The sequence below is a fragment of the Crocuta crocuta genome, unplaced genomic scaffold, assembly GCF_008692635.1.
Source record: "Crocuta crocuta isolate KB4526 unplaced genomic scaffold, BGI_CrCroc_1.0 scaffold179, whole genome shotgun sequence".
NCBI classification, from domain to species: Eukaryota; Metazoa; Chordata; class Mammalia; order Carnivora; family Hyaenidae; genus Crocuta; species Crocuta crocuta.
The window spans coordinates 1730227-1752794 of record NW_027551568.1 but is presented as its reverse complement, the minus strand read 5'-3'; the positions used below and the strand labels follow the sequence as shown (position 1 = coordinate 1752794).

Sequence of the window (22568 nt, the reverse complement as noted above, 5' to 3'; positions counted from 1 at the left end):
AGACGGAATCTACTACTGGTGAAGATGCTATGAAGATTGTTGAAATGACAACAAGGATTTAGAATGTTGCATAAACTTAGTTGACAAAGAGTGGCAGTGTTTGAGAGGACTGACTCCAATTTTGAAAGAAGTTCTGTGGGTAGAATGCTGTTAAACAGCATCACATGCTACAGAGGAATTCTTCTGTTTCCTGTGGCCTGATGTCATATCTAAGAAAACATTGCCAGATTCGATCTTGTGAAGTTTTCCCCTATATTTCTTATAGGAGTTTAATAGTTTTAGGTCTTACATTAAGTCTTTGATACATTTTGAATTAGTTTTTGTATACGGTGTGAGGTAGGGGTCCAATTTTAATCTGCATGTGGGTGTCCAGTTTTCCCAGTACCATTTGTTGAGAAAATTGTCCCTTCCCCATTAAATGGTCTTAGCGCCTTTGTCAACAACCATTTGATCATAGACACAAAGGTTTATTTCTGGGCTCCCTATTCGATTTTCTTTGTGTAAATGTCTGTCGTTATGCCAGTACCACGCTGTCTTGGGTACTGTAGCTTTGTAGTTTGAATTCAGATAGTATGAGTCCTGCTTTGTTCCTTTTTTCTTCTTCTAATGTTGTGTTGAATATTTGGAGTCTTTTGAGATTCTATATGAATTTTAGGATGAATTTTTCTCTCAAAAAAATCATCTGGATTTTGATAGCGATTGCATTGAATCTATACATCACTTTGGGTAGTGTTAACCTTAAAAATAAAACTGTCAGTTATTTTTACCAGCAAAACCATATTTGGGTTAGCAGAGAATTGCAGTTTATGCAGGGCACAGCAAAACCATAAGTCAGTCTAGAGAACAAAGGAGAAGAATGCTCTTTTATAGAGGAAAGGGGGAGCTGGGGGGCTGTCTATTGGAGTAATAGACAAACAGTCCATTGGAGTAAACAGGGAGTTTGACGTGCAGTGACTTCTCATTGGTTGAGTTGTGACAGTCTTTCATAGACTGGGCAGTTGCCAGTGGAGGAGAAAACCTTTCTTCCTTCTGCTGGGCTAGTGAAGTACAGTTGACACTTGAACAATATGAGGATTATGGGTGCCAACCCCTGTGCAGTTGAAGATCCTGATATAACTCCTGACTCCCCAGAAAGCCTTACTACTGATACCCTACTGTTGGCTTGCCTGAAAGCCTTACCAATGACATAAACAGTTGATTAACACATACATTGTGTTACATGTATCATATGCTGTATGCTTTTTCTTTAAATCTTTAATTTTAAGTAGGCTGCATGCCCATCATGGGGCTTGAATTCATGGCCCCAAGATCAAGAGTTGAATTCATGACCTCAAAATCAAGAGGGGCCAGGTGCCTCTGTATGCTGTCTTCTTAAAATAAGCTAGCAAAAAGGAAGTGTTCTTAAGAAAATTAAGAACATTCCTCTCCAGATGCAAGATACATCTTTTCCTTGGGCTCTGCAGTTGACAAGTGGCAGGGCATCAGGGCCCCCGTTCTGGCCTCCTGATTCCATTTTAGTGACGCGTCCCTTAATAATTCTCACATTAGTACTGACATTTTAACATATTAAGTCTTCCAGTCTGTGAACATGGGGTGTGTTTCCATTTATTTTTGTCCTAATTTCTTTACTTTTAAATTTTTATTTTTTTATTTTGGAGAGAGAGAGACAGAGTGTGAGTGGTGGAGGCGCAGAGAGAGAGAGGGAGACCCAGAATCTGAAGCAGGGTTCAGGCTCTGAGCTGTCAGCACAGAGCCTGATGCTGGGCTTGAACTCAAGNAAAAAATCATCTGGATTTTGATAGCAATTGCATTGAATCTATACATCACTTTGGGTAGTGTTAACCTTAAAAATAAAACTGTCAGTTATTTTTACCAGCAAAACCATATTTGGGTTAGCAGAGAATTGCAGTTTATGCAGGGCACAGCAAAACCATAAGTCAGTCTAGAGAACAAAGGAGAAGAATGCTCTTTTATAGAGGAAAGGGGGAGCTGGGGGGCTGTCTATTGGAGTAATAGACAAACAGTCCATTGGAGTAAACAGGGAGTTTGACGTGCAGTGACTTCTCATTGGTTGAGTTGTGACAGTCTTTCATAGACTGGGCAGTTGCCAGTGGAGGAGAAAACCTTTCTTCCTTCTGCTGGGCTAGTGAAGTACAGTTGACACTTGAACAATATGAGGATTATGGGTGCCAACCCCTGTGCAGTTGAAGATCCTGATATAACTCCTGACTCCCCAGAAAGCCTTACTACTGATACCCTACTGTTGGCTTGCCTGAAAGCCTTACCAATGACATAAACAGTTGATTAACACATACATTGTGTTACATGTATCATATGCTGTATGCTTTTTCTTTAAATCTTTAATTTTAAGTAGGCTGCATGCCCATCATGGGGCTTGAATTCATGGCCCCAAGATCAAGAGTTGAATTCATGACCTCAAAATCAAGAGGGGCCAGGTGCCTCTGTATGCTGTCTTCTTAAAGTAAGCTAGCAAAAAGGAAGTGTTCTTAAGAAAATTAAGAACATTCCTCTCCAGATGCAAGATACATCTTTTCCTTGGGCTCTGCAGTTGACAAGTGGCAGGGCATCAGGGCCCCCGTTCTGGCCTCCTGATTCCATTTTAGTGACGCGTCCCTTAATAATTCTCACATTAGTACTGACATTTTAACATATTAAGTCTTCCAGTCTGTGAACATGGGGTGTGTTTCCATTTATTTTTGTCCTAATTTCTTTACTTTTAAATTTTTATTTTTTTATTTTGGAGAGAGAGAGACAGAGTGTGAGTGGTGGAGGTGCAGAGAGAGAGAGGGAGACCCAGAATCTGAAGCAGGGTTCAGGCTCTGAGCTGTCAGCACAGAGCCTGATGCTGGGCTTGAACTCAAGAACCGTGAGATCATGACCTGAGCTGAAGTTGGCCACTTAACCGACAGAGCCCCCCAGGTTAAGTTGGCCGCTTAACCACCCAGAGCTGCCCTTGTCCTAATTTCTTTCAGTAACGTTTTGTAGTTTCCACTGTACAAGCCTTCCATCTCCTTGAGTAAATGACTTGTTAAGTCTTTTATTCTTTTTAATGTTGTAAATGGGATTGCTTTTGTAATTTATCTTTCAGATTCTTCATTGTTAGTGTATAGAAATAATGCTGTCTTTCATTTGTTGACTTTGTCTCCTGATATTTGCTGACTTCATTTAGTCTAAGTCATTTTACATACATGTGCATTTGTGTGTAATAGAGTTTTCTACATATAAAATTATATCATCTGCAAGCATGTCATTTTACTTCCTATTTGGATGCCTTTTCTTTCTTTTTTTCCGACTTGCTCTGGCTAGAATGTCTAGTACTCTTTTGAATAGTAGTGGTGGAAGTGGGTGCTATTGACTTGTTCCTGATCTTAGAGGAAAAGCTTTCAGTCTTTCACTATTGAGTATGATACTTGCTGTGGGTGTTTCCAATATAGCTTTTATTACGTGGAGGTAGTTTTTGCCTCAGTCGATATGAGTGTGTGTTCCCCCCCACCCCCTTCATTCTGTTAGTGTAGTCTATTACATTGATCAGTTTTCTTTTTTTTTTTTAATGAAATATGTTTGTGAACTTAAGCACAGCAGGATAATGTACTACCTATATGTGTGTGTAACAAATCCAGTGAAAAATTGTCTGATGGGAAAGGTTTAATAATATTTTGTTCACTCCAAAGGATTGATGCTGACTCATAGGTAGAAAACAAACATCAAACACATATGTTGTGCTTCTTGCCATTTAAAAGGCTTAATTCTCATGTCATTATTAATAGGTATTTGTCAATAATTGTCTAATTGCCTTGAGGTAGTATAAATGAGAATAAATGATAATGTTAGAACACGATCAATTTGTAACATGTAGAAAGTAGAACTAAAGTGCAAATAGAAAGAATTCAGGGCCTATTAATACATAACTAAAATGATGCTTAATAATTACCTGGCTCATCCCATCGGCCTCTGATCCTTCTACACTACTGCCCAGAAGACAGATATGCTGCACCTCTTATTCCTTCAAAAAACCAGGGGTAACCTTAGTCATAAGCATCACCTTTTCACTGTCTTTAAGAAACTAATGAAGCTTGCTAAAGCTGCCTCACAGGGAGTTCACAAGGGACTTATAGAAGAACTCTGGGCTATAATTCTTCCTCATTATTGGGCACCAATGAGAAGCAAGTGTTAAACACTGAAAAACTGTACATTTTAAATCTTGTTCTGCTGCTTCCTAGCTATGTTAGTTTGGGCAAGTCACTTAACATTCTGGTTTTCTCATCAATAAAACTAAAATAACAATACCTAGCTCATAGGACTATTTATGTATTTATTCATTCAGCCATTAGATATTTGTTGAGTGCCTACCGTATGCCAGATGTTTTGACTGACCCTGGGAATGCAGAAAGGATCAAGAAAGGCAGATTCCTATCATTATGAAGCTTATATACTAGTTGAGAAAATAGATATCATAGAAATTATCAATTGCCTTTGTGGGAAATACACAAAGTGGATGTATAGTACATTATGAGTTTTATGTTGCAAGGAACACATGATCTAACATATATAAAGAGCATAGCATAATGTTTTGTACACAGGTGGTACTTAGAAGACATGAATGTCATCTACCTTTGCCACTTAGGTGTTTATTTATTCAGCATCTTCTGTATAGGAGTGGAATGTGTATGAGCAGGTATCGTGGGTTATGTTTGTCTCTTTTTCCCAATATTGAGTATAGTACATTGCTTTACAAGCAGGTGTATGCGTCAGGGTTGTGCAAGGCTCTGGAGCAGTGTTAATCCAGTATCATTAGAGTGAAGAGTGTAGAGAGTAACACAGGAAGTGGCTGTGAAGTTAAACTGGAGCAGACTGTGACTGCCTTTACTACTTTATAAAGGTGTTAATTAATTGCACATTCTTTTACACAGTAGACTAGGGGAATGCAAAGATGCTCGAGGTCGAATGCTTGCACTTCAAATTGTGGAATCACACGTGCACATAAATGATCACTTTTTTTTCTTCCTTACCAATTTGGATGCTTTTTATTTATTTTTCTTGCCTGATTGTTATGGCTAGGACTTTCAGTACTGTGTTGAATAAAAGTGGCGAGAGTGGGCATCTTTGTCTTATTCCTGACCTCAGAGGAAAAACTCTGTTTTTCACCATTGAATATGTTAGCTGTGGGTTTTTCATATAAGGCCTTTATTGTGTTGAGGTGTGTTCTCTTTACACCTACTTTGTTGAAGTTTTTATGAATGGATGTTGTATTTTGTCAAATGTTTTTTTCTGCATCTATTGATATGATCTTACGGTTTTTAACCTTTCATTTGTTAATGTGATGTGTCATGTGGATTGACTTGCAAATATTGAACCATCCTTGGATTCCTGGAATAAATCCCACTTGATAATGGTGAAATATTTTTTTAATGTATTGTCACACTCAGTTTGGTAATATTTTGTTAAGGAGTTTTACATCTATGTTCATCAGAGATACTGGCCTGTAGTTTTATTTTGTAGTGTCTTTATCTGGTTTTGGTATCTGGGTAATGCTGGACTCATAGAATGAATTTGGAAGCTTTCCTTCCTCTTCTATTTTTTTGGAATAGTTAGAGAAGGAGAGGTACTAACTCTTCTGTAAATGTTTGGTAGAATTCACCTGTGAAGCCATCCAATCCTAAACTTTAGTTTGTTGGAAGTTTTTTTGATTCAGTTCAATTTAATTGTTAGTAATTGGTCTGTTCAATTTTCTATTTCTTCTTGATTTAGCTTTGGTATGTTGTATGTTCTTAGGAACATATTCATTCCTTCAGATTTGTCCAATTTGTTGGCATATAATTTTTTTCAGAATATTTAATCCTTTGTATTTCTGTGGTGTCAGTGATTTCTCTTCTGTCATTTCTGATTTTGTTTATTTGGATTCTCTCTTTTAATCTCTTTTTGAGGAGTCTGTCTGTTAGGGTTGCTACCCCGAACTACAGGGCTCTCTCTTTGTGCTGCCCTGCATGAGGTTTTTGTCCGTGCGTGGGGCCAGTGGTCAGATCAGATGTCTGCCCCCAGCCTACTGTTGGGGCTGCAGTCAACCTGGCGTCTGTGGTGATCTTCCCTTCTCCCAGGGCAGGTGTCACTTTCGAGTAGTGCTTGGCCGCCACCGTCAGAGCTGCTTGTTGAATGAGACATCAGATGCCTTGGAGGGACTCCTGCCTAGCGGGGCAGTTTGGACGGGCTGGATCCGCAGGAGAATGTGGGGCAGGAGCACGGCCGCAGTGTTAGCAAGCCGGGTAGCACGCGTTCATCCTGGTTCCCACAGGTGTCTGGGTCTAGGTTGGCAGGGAGGGAAGAGAAATGGTGGCCACTAGCTCTTTTCTTCTCGGACAAGTATCCTAACGATCCCTACCCACCCCTCCGGTGCATGTTCTGAGAATAGTAAATAAACCCTTCCCATATACCCCGGGCACTTTTCAAACCACTGCTTCCAGGGGGAATTGTATGTTATATGTTTGTCTCCCTAAGGGCAGGTCTCCTTGTTCTCGGTGATAATCCCCACTGATTGTCCCTTCTGTTTGTGGTTAGTCTCACAGGTTAGTTTGGTTCCCAACTGGGTTCTGCCCTTCTGTAATTTTTCATTTTTCAGTAGGGCCTTTTCTCTACAATTGACTGTGGAGAGTTTGGTTCGTTCCCTGGGTTAATTACCCTGATGTCTAAATAATCACTTCCTGAAGCAAGCTGTGAAAGGGATGGAGGAATAGGTAGTGGGAAATACTGAACTCAGAGTAAGTATAGAGATAAGCCAGCTTGCGTTTCCAATACAATGGACCAATGCAGTGACTAATACCAATACGTTGGTATTATAATGTCAACTGCTTTTTTTTTCTTTAGGTATCATTGACATATAACATTATGTTAGTTTCAGGTGTACGACATAATGATTTGATATTTGCATATATTGAGAGGTGTTCACTACAATAAGACTAGATAACATCCAGTCACCAGTTTTTGTACATGTAACCGACTTCACATTCCAGTAGAAACATTCCACTTGTGGTATATAATGCTTTTAGTTTGCTGCCTACTTCAGTTTGCTAGTGTTTTGTTGGGGATTTTTGTATTGGTTCATTGTTCACAGGGGATATTGACTTCTATGTTCTTGTAGTATCTCTGTCTGGCTTTGGTATCTGGGTAATGCTGGCCTCATAGGATGAGTTGGGAAGTGTTCCCTCCGGATTTTTTTGAAAAAGCTTAAGAAGAATTGGTATTCTTTAAATGTTTGGTGGGATTCACCTGTGAGGCCATCAGTTCCAGGGCTTTTCTTTGTTGGGAGTTTTTTTTAATGTTTATTTATTTTTGAGAGGGAGGGAGGGAGAAAGAGCGACAGCGAGAGAGAGAGAGAGAGAGAGAGAGGGAGAGAACACGAGTGGGGGAGAGGCAGAGGGAGAGGGAGAGGGGGAGAGAGAGAGAGAGAACACGAGTGGGGGCGAGGCAGAGAGAGAGGGAGATAGAGGATCCAAAGCTGGCTCCAAGCTGACAGCACAGAGCCCAATGCAGGGCTTGAACTCACCAAACCATGAGAGCATGACCTGAGCCAAAGTCTGCCACTTAACCAACCAGTCACCCCAGCAGGTTTTTTATTATTGATTCAATCTCCTTACTAGTTAGAAGTGTATTCAGTTTTTCTATTTCTCTGTGATTTAGTCTTGGGAGGTTTTGTGTTTCTAGGAGTTTGTTCCTTTCATCTAGGTTATCTGGTTTGCCAGCATACAGTTGTCTGTATTCTCTTACAATCCTTTTTATTTCTGTAGAATTGGTAGTAATGTCTCCACTTTTATTTCCGATTTTGGTAATTTGTCTTCTTTTTTCCTTAGTCTGCCAGCTAAAGGTTTGACAGTTTTGTTGATCTTTAAAAAATAAAAACAAAAACAAGTACTGGCTTCATTGATTTTTCTTTTTTTTTTTTCTGTTCTCTATTTCATTTTTATCTGTTCTAGTCTTTATGGTTTTTGTCTTTCTGTTAACTTTGGGTTTAGTTTGGTCTTGTTTTTCTAGTTCCTTAGATTATAAAGTTAAAAGTTGCTGACTGGAGGGGCACCTGCGTGGGTCAGTCAGTTGGGTGTCCGACTTTGGCTCAGGTCATGATCTCATGGTTCATGAGTTTGAGCCCCGCATTGGGCTCTGTGCTGACAGCTCAGAGCCTGGAGCCGGCTTCTGATTCTGTGACTCCCTTTCCCTCTCCCCCTCCCCTGCTCACACTCTGTGTGTGTCTGTCTCTCAAAAATAAATAAACATTAAAAAAATTTTAACAACAAAAAAAGTTGTTGACTGGGGATCTTTCTTTTTTGTAAAGGAAAATGTTTAGAACTTGTAGGGGCGCCTGGGTGGCTCAGTCGGTTGGGCGTCCGACTTCAGCTCAGGTCATGATCTCACGGTTCGTGGGTTTGAGCCCCGCGTCGGGCTCTGTGCTGAGAGCTAGCTCAGAGCCTGGAGCCTGTTTCAGATTCTCTTTCTCTCTCTCTCTCTGACCCTCCCCTGTTCATGCTGTCTCTCAGAGATAAATAAAACATTAAAAAAAAAAAAAAACTTGTTTATAAGTTTATAGCTTAAGATCTTCCCTTTAACACTTGCTTTCACTGCATACTGTAAGTTTTGATATGTTGTGTTTTCGTTTTAATTTTCTCTTAAGTTTTCTAATTTTCTTGTGATTTCTTCTTTGATTAATTGGTTTAAGAGTATGTTGCTTAATTTCCACAATTTGGTGTATTTTCCAGATTTGATTTACTTCTGTTGTGTTGATTTCTAATTTCATACTTTAATGGTTGGAAGACACTTTATATATGTATTTTAAAATCTACTGAGACTTGGGGTGCCTGGGTGGCTTAGTCTGTTAAACATCTGACTCTTGATTTTGGCTCAGGTCATGATCTCATAGTTCGTGGGTTTGAGCCCTGCATCAGGCTCCATGCTGACCGTGTGGAGCCTGCTTAGGATTTTCTCTCTTCCTTTCTCTGTCTGCCCTTCCCCCGCTCATACTGTCTCTTTCTCTCTCCCAAAATAAATAAATAAACTTAAAAAATTTTACTGAGACTTAATATGTGGTCTAACATATAATTTGTCCTGGAAAAGGTGCAGAATTACTTGTATGCGGTTGTTGCTGGGTGGGTGTTCCGTACATTTGTTAGTGTGGTTTAAGTCCTTTTGTTTGTCTTCAGTCTAGTTGTTTAACCACTATTGAGAGTTGAATATTGACATCTCTGTTATTGTAGAACTATTTCTGTCTTCAGTTCTGTCAGCTTTTGCTTCATATAGTCTGTTATTAGGTGCAGAAATGCTTATAATTCTATTTTCTTGCTATATTAAACCTTTTGTTAATGTATAATATTTTTGTCTTTTGCAACCTTTTTTTGAATTAAAGTATTATGTCTGATACTGGTGCAGGCACCCCTACTCTCCTTTGGTTACTATTTCCATGAATTATGTTTTTCCATCCTTTTTACTTTCAATTTATTTATGTCTTTGGATCTCAAGTCAGTCTCTTGTAGAAAACTAAGTTGGATCTTGTGTTTTATCCATTAATATTTAGCCTAATTACTGACAAGGATGAACTACTTCTCTTAATTTGCTGCTTGTTTTCTAGATGGCTTATAGCATTTTTTCCCCCTCATTTTCTGCACTACTGTCTTATTTTGTTTATTCAGATTTTTGTAGTGAATCTTTTTTTTGTAGTGAAATATTTAAACTCTTTTCCCATTTTCTCTTGTGTATATTCTACAGCTTTTGTGAGAGTGTGTATGTGTGTAGTTACCATGGGAATTATGTTTAACATTCTAAAGTCCTACTACTCTAAGTTGAGTGTTAACTTCAATAATACAAACTCTGGTCCTTTATGGTTCTGTCCCAAGCCCTTTCAGTTGTTGATGACACAGAATTGCGTCTTTATACATTATGTGCCCCCAAACACAAACTACTCTTTTAAACTCGTTAGTCTCTTAAATTATGTAGAAAACGTGAAATTTTAAACTAAAGTTATAATAATACTAACTTTAGTAACTTTTAAAAGGTACATTAGTCTCCTAAATCGTGTAGAAAAGAAAAATGGAATTACAAACTATTATTACAGTAAAACTAGCTTTTGTAGTTGCCTGTGTATTTACATCTTTATTTTTTCCCACACAGGTTTGAGTTACTGTCTAGTGTCCTTTAATTTCACCCTAAAGGACTCCCAATGCCTTCAGCTTTTGTTTATCTGGGAATGTTGTAGTTTCACCCTTACTCTTTAAGTGTGGTTTTGCTGGCTATAAGATTCTTGGTTGACAGTTTCTTTTTCTTTTTTTAAAAAGGGAACTTTATTTAGTTACTTAAAAAAATTTTTTTAATGTTTATTTCTGAGAGAGAGAGAGAGAGAGCGAGCTGGAGAGGGGCAGAGAGAGAGAGAGAGACAGAATCAGTAGCAGGCTCCAGGCTCTGAGCTGTCAGCACAGAGCCTGACAAGGTGCTCAAACTCATGAGCTGTGAGATCATGACCTGCGCTGAAGTCTGACACTTAACTGACTGAGCCACCCAGGCGTTTCAAGATGGTGGCTTTGAAGTCTTTGTTTAGAAGATCTGCCATCATATCTTTTAAAAGGATAAGTCTGTTTCATTTTTATTTTTTTTGGATGGGCTATATTTTCTTTGTATGCTTTGTGATATTTTATATGCCTTGTATTTTGTTAAGAACTGGGCATTTGGATCTAATAAAGTTTTATGTCTGGAAATCAGATTCTCCCCCTTCCTCAAGGTTTTATGTGTTTTTCTTTGATTCTTCTAGGCTTGTCTCTGTGCCAGTGATCAGCCTGACAGGTAACTTCAGGTTTGCTCAGGTCTCTTCTGAGCCTGTGCTGTTCCCTGGTCAAATGTGGGCACCGTGGGGGCGCCTGGGCGGCTCAGTCGATTAAATGTCTGTTTCGGCTCAGGTCACGATCTCACGGTTTGTGGGTTCGAGCCCTGTGTTGGGCTCTGTGCTGACATCTTGGAGCCTGGAGCTGCTTCAGATTCTGTGTCTCCCTCTCTCCACCCCTCCCCCATTCACTGTCTGTATCTCTCAAAAATACACATTAAGAAATTTTTTTAATGTGGGCACTTTCTAATTTTCTCTTTATATGTAGTCACCTTTGAAAGTGTCTTTATTTTGTGTTTATGGATGTGTGTGTGTATTTTTATGTATGTATGTAAACAGGCGACCACGAATTTCCTGGTCTTTGGTGTCTGGTTCCCAAAGGGGGGGAGAAACAGAAAAACGAAGGGGAGCAGGGAGGGCTCTATCCCGTTAAATCTCCTTGAAGTCGCTTCAGCTGGGGGGGTGGGGGGCTTTGCGACAGTGGGGGAGGTGCAGCAACCATGGCTGCCTTTCTCTGTGTCTGCACCTCTCTGATGATAGGAAGGCGCACGCTGTCAGAGCACAGATTTCCAGTGTTTAGAGGACAGGGCCTTTTTGCCCACCCTGGTTCTTGCAAGAGTATTGCAAACTGTTCCAGAAAGACGTGCAGGTGGCTGGGTGTGGGGAGGCTACGAGCGGAAATTGGTTGAAATTAACCTCAGCTGACTGCCCGAGGCTCCCCCTTCCCTGCACCCCAGCTTCCAAAACCCTTGCGTCCCCCGCTCCCACGCGTCCTGCCAGCACAGCTGGCTCTGGGTGGGGGGTAGGTTCCTGGTGCTGCCCGTGCCGTCTTCCCAGAACCCTGCAGGCCACGGTAGCTTTTGTTTATCTGTGTGCCTTGCTCCCCCAGTTCGCTCTTCCAGAGGGGAGGAGGCCTGTTGCTTCTCAGGTCACATCTGCGGTGCCTGACACTTGGGGTGAAGGCTCAGTGAACTGGCCTTTCCTAAAGTTCCTGTTTGCCCCTGCTCTCTTAGCCTCGTTGGGGGCTGGGCTGCAGCCAGCGCGGGTACCCACTGAGGGATGCACAGGGAGAGGGAGGCGGGGACCGTGCTGGGGTGGACGGTGTCCCCGCCCCAGTTCATTTCCATCTGGAACCTGTGAACGGGGCCGGGCCTGCTTTGGAAATAGGGTCTTTGCAAGATGTGATAAATGAAAATGATGTCACACTGGGTTCCGGTGGATTGGTGACTGGTGTCCGTATAGGTCGGCCGTGTGAGGACAGAGGCAGAGACTGGAGCGATGCATCTACAAACCCAGAACCACTTGGCAGCCACCAGAAGCCGGAAGAGACAAGGAAGGATTCTTCTTCTTGGCCTGGAAGGAGCATGGATTTTGGACTTCTAGCTTCCAGGATTGTGAGAGTGAATTTCTGTTCTAGGTCATCCAGTTTGTGGACTTTGTTCAGGGAGTCTGAGCAGACGGATACAGGGGCGAGGGCCAGGAGGCCATGCCTCTGCAGGTTGCGCCACAAGACTATACAGGTCTTCACACTTCTGTGTCCTGACTATGGAGCCGTGCAATTTTGGGTCCCAGCGAAAGGCTGTCTAGGGGGACATCAGCCCATTTGCAGACTCCTGTGCATCACACGCATGCACATGCGCATGTGTGTGTGAAGCTGGGATTCTGTGACACGCCAGGCTTTCTGACAGCAATGGTCTGCTCTTCTGTGTCCTCAGAACGGATGCAGATTCAGCAAGGGCACTTGGGTCAGATCAGCCAGGACGTATCTCTCCAATTTCAGAACAAGTGACATGTGCCGAAGACCTGGGGTCCCTCGCACGCTGGAGGGAGGACACATTGGGCCACTCTTTGGGGGGCTCCTGACATGTCAGGCACCCCCCACCCAGTGGCTTTACTTTCGTTTCTCTAGCTCTGGGCGGTTCCCAGCTGTGAGGGAAGAAGCCAGTCCCGAGAACGGTGCTGTTGTCACCCAGCAAGGCTCCTTGTGAGTTAGGCAGTTCCTTTTTTTTTAAATGTGTATTTTTTAATGTTTATTTTTGAGAGAGAGAGTGAGTGAGTGAGCAGGGGAGGGGCAGAGAGAGAGGGAGACACAGAATCCCAAGCAGGCTCCAGGCTCTGAGCTGTCAGCACAGAGCTCGATGTGGGGCTCGAACTCATGGACCACGAGATCATGACCTGAGCCGAAGTTAGATGCTCAACAGACTGAGCCCTCCAGGTGCCCCTGAGCTAGGTTATTTCTAAATCGATGTTTGAAAGCTGGTTTTTAAGACAGAAGCCAGGCTGGTGAGTCCTTCAGAACTAACCGTGGTTGGTCCCATGTCTGCTCGTTCCGTGGCTGTGCTGTGAGCAGGTTGAGAACGGGGCCCAGGTCCTGATCCTTGCGTTATCCAGTCTTACTCCCGGACATTTACTGGGCATCCACGTGGGGCTGGGCCCAGTGCCCGGGGCTGGAGTGTGGAGCCAGAGACCCCGGGCCACGGGCGTGCTGCCGCGCCGTCTGCAGAGATGCACGCGTCCATGCCGTCTCCAGCTGACCAGTAACGATGCCGAGAACGCAGGTCGTGCCCGAGGTGTTCTGGCCCTGAGAGGACACGAGGAGGTTGAACCGCATGGCGGTGCTGAGGCTGCAGTGGCTTCCTCACGTGGTCACTCCAGTGGCTGTCAGCCCCGTGAACCTCGGTTTACCCATCTGTAGAATGGGGGAAGCTGTCTTGTAGGATGTACGGATACTGCACAGTTGGCACAGTGAGGCCATAGCAAGCAGTAGTGGCTCCTGCTGTCACTGTGGTTATTTGTTAAATCCGTGACTTCCCCGGGGATGAGCTCTTACTGGTATGTTCACAGAATTCCTGTCTGTTTGTACGTTGCATATATTTGTAGATGTGTCGGCTTCTGTTTCATACGGAGACATGGATTTCCCTGAATGAACTTAAGTATTAGATACAGAGCAGGATAGAGACATGTATTTCTCTGTCCTGCTGATTTGAGTAACTTGGAAAATTAAAAAAATTTTAATGTTTATTTTTGAGAGAGAGAGAGCAGGGTAGGGGGCAGAGAGAGAGAGAGGGAAAGAGAGGGAGGGAGGGGGAAGGAGGATCCAAAGCAGGCTCTTCTCTGAGAATGGAGAGTGTGACGTGGGGTTCAAACTCCTAAACCACGAGATCATGACCTGAGCTGCAGTTGGATGCTCAACTGACTGAGCCCTCCAGGCACCCCAGAATCACTGTGAAATTTCAGGGTTTATGCACAAGTCCCTGTTGATGGTAACAAGGTCTGAGATTGGGGAAAATGGCAAAAAAAAAAAAAGTCACTGTGCCCGTGAGGCTCAGTCAGTTGAGCGCCCGACTCTTGATCCGGCTCAGGTCATCATCTCACAGTTCGGGAGTTTGCACCCCACGAGGATCTGCACGGACAGTGTGGAGTCTGCTTGGGATTCTCCCTCCCTCTCCGCCCTTCCCCAGCTCCCCCTGTCAAAAATAAACATTAAATTAAAAAAAAGTCCCTGCCCTCAGGCACTTCCCTTCCACCAGTAGCAACACCGTAGCTGTGATGCAGGTAGAGGGAAACTGAGGCTGGGCAAGGGGGCGAGCAGTGGCCGGCCAGGGGTCTGGACACTTCAGGGGGAGAGGCAGTCGTGAGAGGCTCTTGCTGTACTGTCCAAACAGTAAGAACATGGGACAGGGTCCCTGCTCAGCTTGAAATGCCTTTAAAAAGTGGTCAGTTTTTAAAATAAATTCCAGGCTAATAGGCCGTTTTGTGTTTTTAGGCTCAATGACCAGCGGTGGGAACCCGAGCTCACCTTCTTTCCCCTGTTTATAGGACTTTATGTTAAGGAGGCCATATAGTTGGTTCTCAGCTGTGTAAATATCCATCGTGCTGTATCCGGTCGTGGCCACATCCAGGCCAAGCCACTTGTCCTGGCCGTGTGGACATAGTCTCTCCAGGTCCCGCTGCCCTGACCTGGTGCTGAATGGCCATCTGCTCGGAGGAGGTAGCGATGCCGACCAGCCGGCTTTCAGGGAAAGGCCTCTTTCTCCTCCAGTCCAGAAAGGCCTGGACTCCACTCACGGGTGAGGTCATAAAGTGGAAAAACAGAAGAAATGGCCTCACCAGGCTGGGCGCCATCTGTGGAGGGGGAGGGAGCGCGGGCGCCGGACACCTGGGCGCCAGTCCGTTTCGGGCTCATCGCCAGTGTGGTTTCTGCCTCATGCTGTTACCCACTGTCCCTGACCTGTCACCGCTTCTGCACTGGGCATTGGATGTGTCCCACCTGCCAGTGTCTGACCTCACTTTGTGTCTTGCAGCCTCTTCCTCTAGGTCTTTGCTAAGACAGCCAAACTGACCATCCCAGCAGGAATTTTTATTTTCTTGCTGTTAACTTCTAGAGTGAAGTTCAAGGAAAGTGGGGAAGCAAAGGACTCTTAAAACCTCCCTGAGGGCGAGATTTCCAGAATGTTTTCTGGGCCACCTGGTTAGAGTGATGGGGACACATGTGGGGCTTCTGCGGAGGCCACCCCAGGTGCACAGGGTGTTGGGCCCAGGAGCCAGGGTGGGAACCTGTGTCTGGCTGTGTCCCCCGTTCCTCCAAGTACTTCTTCATCCAGGCTTGAAACCGTCCCAACCGCCTGACTTGTGGGCATGTTTCCCGTGGATGTATTTGCACCGGAGGACAGGGGAGCAGCCGTGTGTCCGTCGGTTGGAGGTGCGCCCCGCAGATCTGGAACGTTCTGTGGGGTTCCAGGCCGTGGTCGGTTCTGTGTGCTGCTGTGGAGTGAGGTGTTCCTGAGGAGGGAGACAGCAGTGAAGAGCGTGCTGGTGTACGATCCATTTGTGTATGAAGACTGGAGTGGTAGATGCCTAAACACATTCTGGAAAGATCTGTGCCCACATGGTGAATAGGAATTGCCTCTGGAAAGTGATGCTCAGGTGGAGGAGTTGGTGGCAAACGAGGAATTTAGGTTTTCATTGAATTCATTGCAACCGTGCACATTTTTTGTTTTTGTTTAAAGCCCGTAAGAGAATAACACGTCAGGGGTCCTTTAGTAACATGGCCCAGCATCTCATTCTGCTGTGCCGAGAAGGTTCCAGGGTCCCTGTGTGTCTCCCCCTCACACTCACATTGGGGTGGGGGGGAGGGGCGTGAGCTCGCTCCTTGGGGGAGGCCGATCTTCCTGCCCTGCACCCCCCTGGGGAAGCCCAGACCCAGCCTGCGTCTCCCCGGTGCCCCATCTGTGGGCCCCACTCGCTCGCCCTGCATCACCTCAAAGAACTGCGGGCGCTGCAGTTCTTTGAGATGGGAAGGCAGAAAATTAAGGCCAGGAATAGAGCAGACTGTACTTTTAAGGACTTTCTTTTAAATAAGTAGTGGGGGGTGGGTGGATTAGGTCCCAGAGCTCTGTCACAAAGTCCCATAGCTGGGGGCCTAGAACAACAGGAATTTATCTTCTGCTCTTGAGGCCGGAAGCCTGAAGTGAAGGTGTTGGCGGGGCCGCACTCCCTCGTGTGTCTTCGCCTCTTTCAGCTTCTGGTGGCTCCCGCAGCCCTTGGTGGCCCTTGGCCTGCAGACGCAGCTCTCCCGTCTCTACCTGTCATCACCCCGCCTCCTTCCTTGTGTCTGTGTCCACGTTTCCTTCTTCATACAGGGACAGTAGTCACTGGATCAGGGTCTGTTCTAATTCAGTAACGGCTTCCTCTTCCCCAGTCACGTCTGCGAGGGCGCCGCGTCTGAGTCAAGTCACATTCCCGGTACCGGGAGTGAGCGCGTACCTACCAGGCGCCAACCCGCTGCAGTCTGTCTGTCTCATAAGGAGTCTTTGCAGTTGTCACACTTTGTATCTGCTGATGTGCCATCTAAAATTATGAACTTGCTTGTGAAAATGAAAATAGAATTATTAAAAATAAGTGAACATTAAAATTTTTTAAATTTTATTAAAAAAAATTTTTTTAGTGTTTATTTTTGAGAGACAGAACACAAGCAGGGGAGGGGCAGAGAGAGAGGGAGACACAGAATCTGAAGCAGGTTCCAGGCTCTGAGCTGTCAGCACAGAGCCCAACGCGGGGCTCGAACCCACGAACTGTGAGATCATGACCTGAGCCGAAGTCAGATGCTTAACTGAGCCACCCAGGCGCCCGTGAAAGTAGAATTTTAGATGAAGTTTCAAATAGAACATCATAGGCTGAAAACTCCAGAGTTAATTGTAGTTCAAAAGCTGGCCTCTGAATGAGTTTGTCATGTAGTGATGGGGTGTCCGTGCCAAACCTCTCTTGCTTTATGAACATTTGTTTTTGACCTTGTTTCTTCTAATAAACTGGGCTTTTAAATCTTTCACTTAGGAAATTGAAAGGCTTTCCGAGCAGTTAGAAGAAAAAGAGAAGGAGAAGCAGCAGCTGATGAGCCAGCCAGAGCACGAGCGAGAGAAGGAAGTCGCCCTGCTGCGGCAGAGCGTGGCGGAGAAGGAGCGAGCCCGCGCTGCCAGCGACATTCTGTGCCGCTCGTTGGCAGATGAGACCCATCAGCTGCGGAGGACTCTGGCCGCCACCGCCCACATGTGCCAGCATCTGGCCAAGTGTCTGGATGAACGACAGCGCGCACAGGGGGACTCGAGGGAGAAAAGTCCCGAGGTAGGCCATGCGTGTGGGTAAGCGAATGACGGTGAAGACGGCATCGGGGTGGAGGCACTGCGTAGACACTGCAGGATCCCTCAGCAGCCGTGGGGATCCGGGCACCCAGAGCCCAGCAGTGACGAGACTCCACTTGGTTGTGACAAAGCCTGTCCATCCAGGGGTTTCTTCTAGAATGATGGAACGTGCAAAACGGGATAGGAAAGCAGGCGGCCTGCCCCACCAGCCCAGCCCCTGGGCTCCTGCGGCCTCGGGCAGCTGAGGACGAGAGGCCGGAGCCGCGGCTCGCTGGCGGTGAGGGGAGGGTGGCTCCCCCATGTGCCCCTCCTGCGCAGGGGAGGCCCCAACCCACGCGAAGGGCCTTGGGTTGCCGGCCTTCCGTGGGCTCCTGCACCGGCCGCGGACCTCGGCACAGCTGGCCTGGGCTCGCCGAGCGGGGTCCTTTCCAGGAAGTTCTCCCAGGCCGTGACTAGGTTCATGGAGGAACGCGCCGCAATGTTCCGGTGGGGGGCGGGGGGACGGGCCGCAGCCACGCGGGGAACCACCTGTCCTCAGGTGGATTCCATGAAAAGGGAACCTCAGGGGCCAAGCGTATTTGAGAAGCCAAAAAGCAAAGTGCTGTCAGGGAGGAGGCGGGTGCTCTCCTCCGACTTTGAGTCACTGTGTTGTTTCCTTGTGGGGATTTGAAAGTAGCCCCACGGTGGTGGCCTGGGGCCGGAGGCTCTTACAGTCACTAGATCAGCATCACTTCTCAGCCTGGGGCTTGGCTGAGTCACTGGGGCCTCCCGGTGCCTGCGGTGAGGATGTGTACTTCCTTTGTTATTCATTCAAGGGGAATTCTCAAAAATGACGTCGCCAGTGTACAGCCCTCTGTTCTCTTAAATGCACTGCATTTCTCGGATTTAGACGGACTTCTCACGAGACTCTTCGGTTAGGGCTGCCCACCATTGTCAGGGTTAGTTTGGGATGTGGCTTCTAGGTGTGAGTGTGGTGTGGGTCAGACCCCGTGTACAGAGCCACCAAGGCTAACCCTGTCTGTAGACCTGACGGGTTCCCAATCAGGCCTGCCCCCGGTGGCCCAGGGCCAGAGTGTCCTCTGCTGCACAGAGGGACTGAGCCCCCGTCCCCCAGGCCGTGATGACGGAGCGTGTCAGGCAGCGGGAGCCAGAGCACGCCCTTCCCCCACCACCTCCGGGAAGCAGGGAGTCCTTCTGGGTCTCCGCTTTGCTTCGGCTGAACGCCCACCAGCTGGCACCTTGCTGGATGCGGTGACGTCTGCGGCCTCAGTCCACAGGTCTAGCTTCCTCCCGTCTTACTGCACTTGTCATGTTCAGCGACACAGTGCCTCCCACTGTCCCTTTCTCATGCAGCCAGAGCGCACAGGTGGGGACACCTGTGTCCAGGATGTTATCGAAAAGTTACAGGAAGAAAATCGACTGTTGAGACAGAAGGTGACTCATGTGAGTATCTGTCATATTTCATGCAAGAAGAATTTGCCCTTGGGAACCGCAGAGGTGTTTGGGTGGGGGGGGGGGTCCTGTCCTCCATGGTGCTCAGGGGTTGTGTCTCCCTCGGGCCACTTTGGCTGACACACACGGAGCCGAGACCTGACCTTTTTGTCTGAAAGTGCACACAGCCCGTGCCCCGTTGTGCTCTGTCCTCCAGGCTAACTCATAGGGCGAGAAAGGAGGTGAGAGAATTACTATCAAGTATGGCTTTTTTTTTTTTTAAAGTATTTATTTTTGAGACAGAGTGTCAATGGGGGAGGGGCTGTGAGAGAGAGGGAGACAGAATCTGAAGCAGCTCCAGGCTCTGAGCTGTGAGCACAAAGTCCGATGCAGGGCCCGAACCTATGAACCGTGAGATCATGACCTGAGCTGAAGTCACACACTTAACCGACTGAGCCCCCCAGGTGCCCCAAGTATGGCTTTTAAGGCAGGAAAATTGTACCAAGTCCACTTGTGTTTAAGACGGTTGCTGGCGGACGCCACCACCGTTCCTAGGGTGTGTCTTCTGCTCTCCGCGTCCCCTCTAGGTAGAAGCATGAAAAGAGGTGACGTCCATTTAAGGGCAAGAACTCATTAGCTAACTGTTGCTAATAAAGTGCTTCATAGCCAGAGAAAGACAGATACCACGTGACTTCTGTGTGGAATTTAAGAAACAAAGCAGAGGAACGCACGGGTGGGGGGAGAACAGAGGAAAACCGACTGCATGAGACGCTAAGGACGTAGAACAAACTGATGGAGGGGCGGGACGGGCGAGGCCAGAGGGAGCCCAGCACTGGCTGCTGAATCTGCAAGTGAGGAGTCACCGAGTTCTGCTCCTGAAACCAGTATTACACTGGATGTAAACTGGGATTTAAATAAAAATTTGAAGAAAAAAAAGTTTAAACTTCAAAACACAAAGCGTGTCCTAGCGTGGCCGCCGCCTTCACCGCGCGTGTCTTGGCCACGTCCCCTCAGGTGGAAGACCTTAACGCCAAGTGGCAGCGCTACGACGCCAGCAGGGATGAGTATGTGCGGGGGCTCCACGCGCAGCTTCAGGGGCTGCAGGGCCCCCGCGAGCCCGAGAGACCCTCGCCCCCCGAGCTGATGAGGAAGGAGATCTCCAGGCTCAACAGGCAGCTGGAGGAGAAGATAAACGACTGTGCGGAAGTGAAGCAGGAGCTGACGGCCGTGAGGAGGGCCCACGACGCGGCGCTGGAGCGGGTGCAGATGCTGGAGCAGCAGGTGCGGCCCCGGGTGTGGGGGGGAGGGGGGAAGGGGGTGCGGGCCGGCACTGCGTCCGTCCGGAGCAGAAGTGGCTCCGGGCGCTGACCGGCGCGTGTCTTGCCTCCTTTCAGATCCTCGCTTACAAGGATGATTTCACCTCGGAAAGGGCCGATCGCGAGCGGGCTCAGGGGCGGATTCAGGAGCTGGAGGAGCAGGTGGCCGCCTTGCGGCACCAGGCGGCCCGCAGGCAGGTGGGCCTGGCATTTCCCTCGTTCTTCCCTCTGTGAGTTTCAGGCGTCGGCCCAAGACCCCGATTTCCCTGCCGAGGTCAGAGCCGCCTTGCCTGGCCCCCGGGGCACGGTGGCGGAAGAGCCCCAGTCGCACTGTGTGCCGGCAGAGGCGGAGGCCGCGGCCGCGGGGCCCGTCCTGCCATCCGTGCTTTCGGTCATGCGCCGGGCGAGCACGTCCCGGGCCCCGGGCTCCCTGCTAGGGGCTTCCTTCCTGTGTGTCCCCTCCTTGGATGCGGCGCGGGTACCTGGTTACCGCAGGCGTCTAGGAAGGTCCCGGGGCCCCCGCCCGTGTGCGTGGAGGTGGGCCTCCGGGCCAGCAGGCCTCCCCCCGCATCTAGGGAGGCCTGGCGTGAGGCAGGAGTGATGGTTCCGCGGTGTGGGACCCATGGCACCCACGTGCCTCTTCCCCACTCTGCCCTGCTCCGTGTTCTGCGGAGTCCCCGGGAGGGCTTGGTTTCTTAGCCCCTCAGCCAGGACCTAACACACCTCTGGGCCCCTCAGAGAACTTCCGTTTGGACTGGACATTAGTGGCACCTCTGGGGACCGACGGAGCAGGCGGAGCAGGGACGCTGAGCCGCCCCTTCTGCTTGGGTGCCACCGCACCACGCTACTGGGGTTCGTCGGGGGCTTCTGTGCCTCTTCCAGCGTGAGGTGCAGGGCGTCCCGGGGGACACCGTCTCTTTCACACTCTTGGACTAGGTCCGGAGAACCGGGCCTGGACAGTGGCAGCTGTTCCTGCTTGTGGGTGAGGTGGGTGGGGACCATGCCGTGGCCGGTGTCCCCCCGAGGCCACAGGCTAACAAGGAGGTGCGGGAGGGCCTCACCAGCCCCGGCGACCTTATCGGCCTCCATCACGGATTCCTGGTTCTCCTGGGCCCTGGGCCTCCAGGCTCTGGCTGGGACGCACCAGCGCGGGCCCAGGCGAGGGCGGGGGTCCCCCAGCGTGGCTGCGTGTGTGTGTGTGTGTGTGTGTGTGTATATGTGTGTAGGGAGGGGTCTTCTGCCATCGGTTTCACCTGCCTCGAACTTGAGGAAGCACATGCTCTTGGATTGAAAGGTCGTTAAAGGTGTCGTCCTAGGCAGCCTGTCTGTGTCTCCGGCCAACAGGGATGACCAGGACCCGCTCCAGGTCTGGTGGGGGATGGGGGTGTTTGCAATGAGTGGCCTCTGCATCCTTTCCAGCCACAGCCTGTGGCCCTTCACGCGTGAGGGAGCCCTTGCCGTTGCTCGGCGCAGAGCAGCCAGGGCAGGAGTGCAGGGGGGTGGGCGATGAGCCGCACCCACAGAGGAAAACCCAAGTTCAGGTGTGAAGTAGAGGCATCAGGCCGAGGAACACGCGGGCCACGGTGCTTCAGGACTGATGTCTGGAGCGCCGGGCTGAGCTAGAGGCACCCCCGCCCCGCAGGGAAGGTGCAGAGGGGGGCCCGGCCCGGCCTGCCCAGCTCCCCACCCCGGCTCGCCTCTCCGCTGGGGCGGATGGGGCCGTCCGAGCCTGTGCAGGAGTGTCCGTGACTGGGCCACACCGCGTCTGGGACGGGCTGCAGGTCCCATTCGGGGGCGGGGGAAGGCTCTCGAGTGGCTTTGCGGCCTGCAGTGCGGCCCACGTGGACAGACGCTTGCTTTCCTTCCAGGACTGCCGCGAGCCAGGCTCCTGCTGGATGCACACGGGGAGCGCGGCCCCCCAGTACTTAGAGACCGAGGCCTTGGAGCTTGTGGCACCCAGTGGCTGGAGGGCCGGGACTGGATCTCACGGGCCGGACTTCCCCGCGGAGGGCAGGTGCCCAGGAGCGACCCGGAGGGGTCAGGGGGAGCTTCAGTGCCCTCACTGCCTGCGGCACTTCGAGGACGAGCAGGGCGAGGAGCTCTTCAGACATGTGGCTGAGTGCTGCCAGTGACCCTGTGGCTTCGGAGGGGGCTCGGGCCCGGGCGGCGGGGGCAGAGATCCCCCGAGACCCGGGGCCCAGAAAAGGCCGAGGGGGTTTCTGATCCTTCACTGGGTCATCCTTGAATGGTGGAACAGACCAGGTTGGAGGAAACTTCCGGTGGAACATGTGCACCTGGGAGGGCCCGGCTAGG

At 48.5% G+C, this 22568-nt stretch overlaps 1 protein-coding gene across 1 annotated transcript in view; it reads left to right on the top strand.

The window, feature by feature from the left end:
• TNIP2 (TNFAIP3 interacting protein 2) overlaps positions 1–22562 on the top strand; it is a 31861-nt gene extending 9299 nt beyond the window's left edge. The window contains exons 2-6 of the mRNA XM_077750479.1: positions 17204–17491; positions 18862–18951; positions 19954–20220; positions 20334–20453; positions 22124–22562. Of these exons, the coding sequence (XP_077606605.1) occupies positions 17204–17491; positions 18862–18951; positions 19954–20220; positions 20334–20453; positions 22124–22387 (1029 nt within the window). The 3' untranslated portion in view covers positions 22388–22562. The remainder of the gene's footprint in view (positions 1–17203; positions 17492–18861; positions 18952–19953; positions 20221–20333; positions 20454–22123) is intronic.
• Positions 22563–22568: the final 6 nt, after the last annotated feature.